The 9,876-nt window shown below is 35.4% G+C and overlaps 1 protein-coding gene across 2 annotated transcripts; it reads right to left on the bottom strand.

Moving 5' to 3' along the window:
* Positions 1 to 320: 320 nt before the first annotated feature.
* On the bottom strand, positions 321 to 8,178 carry B73 (molybdopterin biosynthesis CNX1 protein / molybdenum cofactor biosynthesis enzyme CNX1 (CNX1)). 2 transcript variants are annotated; one of them, XM_086250381.1, is made up of 14 exons: positions 7,933 to 8,178; positions 7,524 to 7,826; positions 7,208 to 7,334; positions 6,081 to 6,211; positions 5,762 to 5,857; positions 5,610 to 5,693; positions 4,250 to 4,477; positions 3,894 to 4,084; positions 3,663 to 3,767; positions 3,221 to 3,529; positions 1,818 to 1,975; positions 1,614 to 1,720; positions 1,184 to 1,240; positions 321 to 676 (listed from the first exon to the last, which is right to left on the bottom strand). In XM_086250381.1, exons 2-14 carry the CDS (start codon positions 7,728 to 7,730, stop codon positions 464 to 466), a joined length of 2,013 nt encoding a protein of 670 aa, XP_086106507.1. In that variant the 5' UTR covers positions 7,731 to 7,826; positions 7,933 to 8,178; the 3' UTR covers positions 321 to 463. The 2 variants fall into 2 exon arrangements, with proteins under 2 accessions (XP_086106507.1, XP_086106506.1); XM_086250380.1 differs by having other exon boundaries at positions 5,756 to 5,857; positions 7,933 to 8,177.
* Between the last annotated feature and the right edge of the window lie 1,698 nt (positions 8,179 to 9,876).

Here is a 9,876-nt window from a genome sequence, read left to right as displayed (position 1 = left end):
TATACCCTATAACTATAATAATTTTAGTATATGTATGAAAAAATAGTATTATATAAGCTACTAAACATATGAATGTAGTTATATAACTTATATTACATAAAAATATATATTACTAAATTTTAGTAATTGTTTCAAAATTTTCAATATATGTTTCAATTTTTTTTTAATAATAATCAATTTTGATTTCTTTCGTTAATAATGTTCAAAAATCGATCGATTTACCAATTTTTTTCCCCAACTTCTTTTGAATATTTTCGATTTCGGCTTGTGAAAATCAATTTATCAAACAAAAAAAATTCGGTTGGTAGTTGGTCATACCAAACCAATGCACAACACCGGTACAAATAGTATGATTTTTTACAAAATGGTGTATCAACTTGTAAACACATGCAGTCATTACATAGTATAGGATGCAGAACAAAAATACACGAGATTACATGATTTTTATTCTTCCAGATTAATGTCAACAATTACAACCGGGGTCTTTGCCACTACCAGAGGCCAACTTATAACTGAGTTCCCACACATCCCTGGACAGAGCTTGTGCATGAGGGGCATGACGAGGATGTTTTTCTCTCTTGTCTCCCTTTATCTGCTTCAATCCATGCTTGAGGGCAGGCAACAAAGCCTCCATGCACTCCGCAACTGCATTAGGATTCCCAGGCATGTTGATAATCTGAATATGTATATAGCAAAAGCAAAGAAGACATAATTAGGGAATGGGACCAAATGATCCATATGATCCAGATTGCTAAGACAATGAAAATTAACTATCATGAGAACCTGTTGTTTCATATATACTTAAACATCAATCTAACATCAATAAGAATCAACAGTGTCTTCAGAAATGAAACTAGGGCATTTCAATTTTCATCACTAATATTTGGTGGCTCCTCTGTAAAGCTTAATTTTTCTGCCTTCATAAAGGATGGGAGAAGACATAATTCATTTCTCTTCTTTTCATGGAATGTCCAAACATCTGCTTTGTATAGCGATGACATGCTTCAAGTAAATTTAAAATCATTGTTATGCTTAAAGTTGGTCATTTATCCATCCAATGTTTATTATTCATCAACAAAACACATTCTTATTTAATTAAAATCATGATAAGAGATCAGCAATCACAATTCCACACCTACCAATATGGAAGATTAAGAATTGCAAAATCACATTGTGGCCTTACCAATGTTGACCCTCTTATTCCTGCTGCTGCACGTGATAGCATAGCAAATGGTGTCACCTGTTTTAGAGAAGGGAAATGTAGAGTTTAAACTAAACCAAACCTCGACACAATGTCATCAACAGAGGTGATTATGTAATCATAAAGTTCACTAACCATGTGTCTTTCTGTCATTAGAATTACAGAAACCAACAGCCTTTGGGTCTAAAGGCACCGACTTCCCCTTATAAGTCTCACTTATAAAGTACCAAAAAGCACATTCATGCTATTCAGAAAGACACATGGAATAATTGAACCAACTTGAAATAATATATTCGTTCATCATTGAATATATTTAAATGTAATTAGACTGTTAAACCCTGCAACAATCAAAGACGTAGAAGTCATAGGAAAGTAAGGCAGAAGAGTATAGATTGTTATAAACATTAAGTACCTTTAAACTCTCTTGCATCATGACATAAAGAAGACCAGGTGTTTCTCTCTCAATCAACTCTTTGGTGGCTTCCGGGGTTACATCTCGTGGGGTGAAGCCAGTGCCACCTAAATTTGAGAAAATAAAATTAAGGAATTCAGGAAAACTGTATTGAAGAGGTTCTATCCCCAAAAGAAACAGGCAAGCTGAAAAGCAAGAAATTACCAAGGGTGAGGATGAGATCCATTTTCTCGACATCGCTCCATCTACCCAGAACATTCTTGATTTTGCTTACATCATCTGGGACCACAGCTGTTGAAACAACACTAGCTCCTCCCAATTTTTCTGAACAAGAATTTATAACAGAAACAGCCCTTGGACCGCTGCAAATTGAGAAACATTAAAGAATTAATAGATGGATGTAGGATGCACAAACAGGAAGGAGAAACACGTAATGTGTTTGGAATAAATTTTTTCCAACAAAAATTCACTGAATTCAACTAAGCTTAAGGCTGAAACTTCTGCTAAAACAGAGGAGAAACCTAACATTTCATTTTCACATGGTGAAATGCTTTTAAGAAAATTTAATTCTATGTTATGTGGAGTGGAGCATGGATGTCTGATTTAGATACATTCAAAGGTTGGATTTGTCTGTTCTCAACAGGTTTTCTATGCTCGGAGTACTTACTGGAGTCGAGTTCTAAAGACACAGCAACAACTCATTATACTATTATAGTAAAGGGTCCACAAAATCTATATTGTACCAAAGCATAGAGTACACATCTCATGTTCCACTCTACTGAGGAGTAATATCAACTTTGCCTTGTTTCTTTTGCATCTATTAAGTGACCTTCTTGAAACAAACATTCAAAAAGGTGTATCTAGATGCATTTGAGTTTGTTAATGGATCTTCCTAACACTTGTAGAAAAGTTTCAGCTGTGAAAAATCGCACCTAGATATTTTGCACAGCATTCACCCTTTACAAATCAAACTTTGATAATGAGGAACATCAACTGTGCTATCATTCTAGCATCCACAAATTGACCTTTTTCAAACAATGACTCAAAAAGGCGTATCTAGATGCAGTTAGTTAAACTGCCAATCTTCCTAGTGGTATAAGTTATTATATATGTTGATAGAAGGCTTATTTCATAAATTATCGGGAAAAGGAAAGAGTAACAAAGTAATTTATTCTAGGAAAGAGAATGTGTCTTTTAGAAACAGAACAATAAACAAAATTTATTAAAAATTAACAAAATTTATAAAAATAAGTACAATTAAAACAAACAGATTAAATTTTTGCTCAGGAGCGTTTTACTTCTAATTAAGAACAGAAAAGACGGACCATTAAGTTGATTCAGGGTAATCAAACTACTATGAACAGCACCCTTATCTTATATGTATGTGCACACACAGAAAGAGACAATGAAACAAAATATTGAGAGGCAGTCCATAAGTTTTCACCATGTGCCAAGTATTCAAGACATTGATTAAAAGAAATTGCAACATTTTACATATTTTTAAAAAAATGCTGTGTCTGGAAGGTCCTTAGATGAGGTCTTATTTCACTCTTTTTTTTATATCATATATGGACGTGTGTGTGGGTGTTGGTATTTAGGTATCATACCTTCTATCAGGCCCTGCCCCTGATGCGACAGTATCACTTACTGTAAGAATAGCTACTCTAACCTCAGCATCCTGAGACTCAGGTACAGTTATTTCTTGCATTGTAAACCTTTGAATAGGAGAAGCTGAACCTGGTGATAAGGAACCTTTGCACATAGCAGCGCTACTTATATCAGAAATAATGACAGCTGACACAGAAGTCCCAGCAGGTAATACACAGCCTGTTGCCGGTAACTCCAACAAAGCATTAGCAGACTTCATACTTAAAATCCGACTACTACGCTGGTGGCCAGTACTCTCAGCAACAAAGCTAACATGCAAAAGAAAAAGCTTTTAAACAAAATGTTAATGCAATTCAGAGGGTTAAAATGGAACAAATACTCCCAATTTTGAAAAGGAACTAGACTAAGCAACCTAGACAACAAATTCCTTAAACAACTTACCCAGGACATCCTGATCCATCATTTAACTCCCATCTAATGATAGCTCGATGGAATTCTGGACGCATCGGATCTGTATTTATAGGCTGGAGAAGACGAGCTTGCACTCTGCACGTAGAAGACATTAAAAAAAAAAAATGCTGTTGGTATATATCAATAGATCTACAAAATTACTCCAATAACCAGCAGGGCAGAGAGGGGGGGAGAGATCAATGCTTCAGAAGTTTCAGCAACCTCAAAAGATGAGGGTTTCCCCATCCAGCAAGAAGGCGAATGGTGGGTACCACAAATAGATGGAAGCAGACTAGGCAACTAACTGGATTTCCAGGCAACCCGAATGCAATAATTTTTTTTGTTGTCATGTCCTCTGCAGGTTCTGAATTGATCTCTGCAAAAGTCAAAGGTTTCCCTGGTTTCATCCAAACCTGAAGAGCCAGTTAAATACCGAACCAACAAGACATTAGATGTTCTATAACTATAATGAACCACTTTTCAGTTCAGCACAACATCACAATCGATATTTGGTATCCTACAAGGAGGGGGAAAAAGGAAACAAAAAAGTATAAGCAATGACTGCTGAGTCAGTCTACCTTACTGAAATGCACAGTTCCTCTCTTTTGAAACAGTGGTTTGATAAAGTCCTTGTCTCCCATGGAAACACCTCCAGATGTAAGAAGAATGTCAATCCCAGCGAAAACAACAGTATTCATGACCTTCTCAAGTAATTCTTCATCATCTCTAGCAATGCCAAGGTCAAGAACTTTGCAATTATGCTGTAGCAAAGCTGCCAGTATCATAGCACGGTTGGAGTCCCTAATCTGCACAAGAACTGAATCAGCCTACTTGTTGAACTGTATACAAACCAACATGCTAATATAAACTCTAAATCGCAAATGCAAAATAATTAAAAAGAAGACTTAAGTACCTACCCTTCTCTAACTGTAGAATTTTTAAATCTGTTGAGAAACATAATGATATTTCAGAGAAAAGTACAGTCGTAAATTACAGAGGAGAAGGTGTCCACTGAGAACCAAAACTACAATCTAATGAACTACAAAAGACTTCGCAACAATGACCATATTGCTTCCTACCAAACAATACCCTCCAATCAGAAAAGATAGCAAAAAAAGGAATATCCCTAACTCTGAAGAATACCGAAGCCCACAATGAAGACCCGAACCTTGTCTTACAAAACCTCCACCCCCTCCCTCCTATAACTGCAAAGATTATTCTATTTCTTTCCAACCACACCACCCAAAACACAGCCAATACATTACATCTCCATAAAAATTCACCCTTCTTCCCTCCCCCAAAAACCTTTACCTCCATAACATTGCAGAACAGTTTGGTGGAAAAAACTAGCTCAATTCAGCTTCCTCATCAATCTCCATCATAATTTTGATGCAATTGGGCATGTAAAAATAAACGATCAGTATTTTCAGCCCATTCTTTACAAATAATACACCAATGGATAGATAAACAAACATCCTCATTTGAACCATATCACACTGTAGATGATCATAAAGCAAGTTGGCCAACAGAATCCTTTCTTTTGAGTAAAACAGAGTCTATTGATAAAGACCAACACTTCCGTAGTGTGACCTCATCATACTGAAGTCTTAAAGGTTCAAAGCAAAGAAGAAGAGGAAAGGATAATAAGTATGATTTCATGACCATTTAAAATTTAAAAGATTCCAACATTTGCAAGTTTAAGCTTAGTCAAATATTCAATCTACCATTTTTCCAACAAACAATGTTTAAAGATTTTTTTTAAGACACCCCTACACCCATTGTCTGCATATGAGAGATTCAAAGGTCGTAGAAATTTTTGCAGTTAAATTGGTCACTCAATATTTACTATAATATTTGTACTGCAAAGTGAAAGACTTGTGAACAGGGAGGTGTGTGTGTGTGTCAGAGAGAGAGACATTTGTCAATAGCTTACAGTACCTGGCCTCGAGTTAAACACTCTGTTGTTTGGTCTACAAGTTCGTCTCCTGTGGAAAGCACACCAACAGTTGGGGTGGGATATACCTACATGCCACATTAGCTCTCAGTGTCAATCTATTAAGCACAAAAGTATATTGTTTTAGTACCTTCACCATTGTAACTCCCACAGTAGCAAGTACACCAATTTCTGAAGGACCAATTCTTTGACCAGATATCAATACTACAGCATCTTTCTCAATGTCACATCCCTGGAAAAATAAACTTTTGAATGAGCTTTAAAAATTCAGTATATAAAAAAAATATGAGTATATTGAGTTATTAAAAAAAAGGATTTTTTTTTTTTGTTTTATTAGATCCTGAAGGTTCAAATTAAAGACAAAAAGTACAAATAAATATATTGGTACTCCATTTCACTACACAAAATCTTGAAATTTTCACAAGCATAAGTTTATGCAAGGAATGAAATCTTACCAGTGGACGAATATCTACTCCTTTTCTTGTTTGTACCAATATTCTTACTCGCTTTGAGTCATGTAAATGATCTTTAATTAGTTCAGTGTCCTCAACTTGTACAACAGCATCAGCACCATCAGGTATTGGTCCTAAAAGAAAGCACAGCAGGATAACTGGTTAAAGGAGGAAAAACAAAAAACCAGATATGTCAAGGGTCGCACATAAAGCAAGCATATACTGGTGGCATTCTATGCCCTTAAAGCCACTCATCTTCCATTTTATATGTTTTCTTGTTCAAAGTATGTACATATAGTGAATAAAGGCACTCATCCACCAAAAGAATTGTGAGAATTTCCTATCAATAATGGTATCCTACCAGGACCATTTCCCCTAAAAACCTTTCCTTAGCCATTTCCCCTTTAAAACCTTAAGAACTTCTAAAAGGGAAAAGATGCTCAGATTACATACCATCCTACATCAGACTCCTACATCTTCCAGTTTTTAATTTGAAAATAAGTCTTCATTGCAAAAGAAAAAGACACTCCTACAACCAATCAAACGGGCAGTAAATAATTAGAACTTTCTAGCCCAAGCTTATTGATTTGTTACATAGTTGGCTGGGATGGGATATAAATCAGGTTGTGGAATTGTAAGTTTAAGCCTGCCCACCTTGCAATGTGGGAAAATCTTACAAAATTTCTATTCTATCAACGACAACTTCATTTCTTGATAACGCTTGGTCTTGTCTAATTACTTCAACTTTATTAACCAAAAAAATCTTTAAATTTCTTTCCCCAATATCTTCGTCCCCAAAATCTCCTGTCTAATTGGGTGGCTGTTGTGTATTAGGGAGACTTTCTCATAACTTTTGTATGATTGGTGTTTTATCATCCAAGAATTTTTAATCTTGGAGGGTGTAGGTTAGTGGACGTCTTGTTCACTGCATTATATGTTGTATTGTTCTTTTTTTCTTTTAATGAAAGTTTGTTTCTAGTAAAAAATTAAAATTAAAATCTTCGTCACAACTTCAACCTTCCCGTACATAACTAATCACGAAAACAATTGGGATGGAATACAAGCATTTCCAAAGCATACACGTAAATGAAAATTAACATCTTTTTTTTTTTTAAAGAAAAAAGGCTAACCTCCAGTGGTAACATATGCTACAGTTCCAGGAATGACAGTGATGCCAATTCCATCATCCCCAGCTCTTGCCTCAGCAACTACAGGATACTCACCAGGCCCATCTGAAGCCACCACTGCATATCCATCCTGAGCAAGTCCACCAATTCTCAAATTTATTAAGTGAATCCATGAACCCAAAACCAATGTCATCTGGGTCAGTTTACTGACTCATACAAAATACTAATTACTAAATAATAAGACAAAAATTAAAATGGTTGTTGCATGTTATTCAAAGAAGGGTACTAATGAAACAGTAATGGGTTTCTTTCGGCTGACCTTGATGGACGCAGGGTAAGGAGGCAAAGGATCAGAAGCGCGAATGTCCTCGGCCAACACCTTCCCAAGCGCATCGTGGAGGGTCAAGGTGACAGGTGGCAGCCGTTGGGCCACTCTCAGCACTGTTTCTAGTGCTTCGCCTATTGAGATCACTGCAGGTTTGGTGCTACCATCAGTGACATTGTTTTTCCCTCTGGTCTCTCCCATCGTCAGTCAATTGTGACTGTTCAGCCTTGCAAAGGGTCGCCCAGGCTTTTTATATACAAGACCAGGGACGGATCTAGGATTTGAAACTGTAGTGGGCTAAATAAAACAAAGAAATTTCTTTAATAAACAGAAAATACAGACCTAGCAACCTTACTTTTAGCAATATACAACTAAGAATTTAAGATTAAAATTTGAAGCTTACCAAACCAACCAGCAATAATGAAATATACAACTTGGTTTCCAAACTTCCACTTCCAACAGTTTAAATTGAGCTTACTGAACTTGGCACCTGAAATTTACAAGCAATCCCACATCAATCAAGTTGACCACATAAGCTTTTACTAATGAAATATGTGTCCATATATGCTCGGACATCATATACTCTCTCGCACTATACGGCACCAAACTTTGTCTTCTTTTTACTAGAATTCTATGATTGCTTTTATGGTCATCGACCCATGGATTGTGCTATTCAGCTACTGGAGACTATACATATACAAGTTAGACTTTACTAAGTAACAAGAAGGCATATAAATATACAATACAATTCAACTAAACTAATGGACTTGCTCTTTCTTCCTGCCATATACATATATAACGCAAGTATAGAAACTGATAATTGGTAATGGAGAACCAAAAGCTATATTTAAAAAAAAAAAAACAAAATGTGATTTGTTACGAATTTGGGTAATATTGAAATGGGTATGGGTCTGGTCATTGGGAATTTGGGCATAAAATCCAACAAATAAAAAATTTCTAAATTTAATCCCTAAGGGCTCGTTTGGTACATCGGACTGTATTGACTAATTTCTGCCGGATAGTATTAATCTGTTCCGGAGAGTACTTACTGTTTATCCAGAATATTATCAGGCGTTTGGTACTGTTCCGGATAAACAGTCCAACTAAGTTATATTGCATTTGGTGCTCCATCGGATAGCAGCGAATCAGACTATTTTTTTAATTCTCGGATAACTTAGTGAAAATTAAAATTCATATGACACAAATTATTTTTGGCAAGATTCATACGACAAGAATTTTTTTTTTCTTTTGTTTTTGCCAAGATCTATAGGACAAGAGGACATGAGGAAATTCATTCTCATAATTGTAGAACTTAGGATCATACGTTTTACATAGTATATAAGCACATCTTTATTGAAGAAAAAATCATAACCTAATTCCCAAAAAAATGTAATAAAATGATCTATTGAATAAATTTAAAAGAAAAAATAAGAAGAGATAATTAGACATCATACATAGAAGAGGAAATATATAAAGAAAGAGAAGAACAGAGAAGAAGCATATTGGAGAGAGTATGAGAGAGAGAGAATGAGAGATGGATACCTGGAGAAAAGTGAAGAGAAGAACCTGTGGAGAAGATAGCAGAGAAAACCCTAAGGAGAAGAAGATGAAAATAACGTCTGTTGATTTTCAGCGTGTTTTTGTTTTCCCAATTTAAGCGTGTATTATCTAATCCTAGGTGTGTGAGTTGTATTAGTTAGTCAGGTAAAGAGAGTATTAAAAGCCCAGTCCGGTTTACATAGTCAGGTAATTAAATAATACAAGTGGACACCAAACAACTGTCATAGACTATTTATTCATATCCAGAGTCTAATACGATGTACCAAACATGCCCTAAATTCAAATGGGTTTCTCAGTACTCACATTTAAACCTAACCTAAATATTCAAATTTAATCCATAAATAACTAAATTCACACCTAAATAGAATCCCCTAAATTCGTCCCCAAACATTTAAACCTAAATTAAACTTAGAAACAAAAAAGAAGAGGAGATTCAAGAGATATACCTGCCCATGCCGAAAATAAAGATTGAAGGCAATAATTTGGATGCCTGATGAAGTTGTGAGTGGTGAGACTGGATGAGAACTGAGAGCTGAGAGAGTCTTAAGACTGAGTGAGAGTTGAGACGAGTTAATTATACTTATACCTTTTGAGATTTATCGTATTTTCACATACATTCCCTGGAGTTTCAAAAATTACACATACACCCCTGAGGTTTCAAAACTATTGCATATAACCCCCTACAAGAAAAAAAAATAAACAAAAAAGAAAATATTTGTATTGAGGTTGAACCTTACACCTTGGGTAATCTTATTAGGCCATTTAACCCCTTAGCATGCCTTTTTGC

Source organism: Dryas octopetala, chromosome 7 (assembly GCF_963921425.1).
Source record: "Dryas octopetala chromosome 7, drDryOcto1.1, whole genome shotgun sequence".
NCBI classification, from domain to species: domain Eukaryota; kingdom Viridiplantae; phylum Streptophyta; class Magnoliopsida; order Rosales; family Rosaceae; genus Dryas; species Dryas octopetala.
This window is presented reverse-complemented; position numbering and strand designations above follow the sequence as displayed.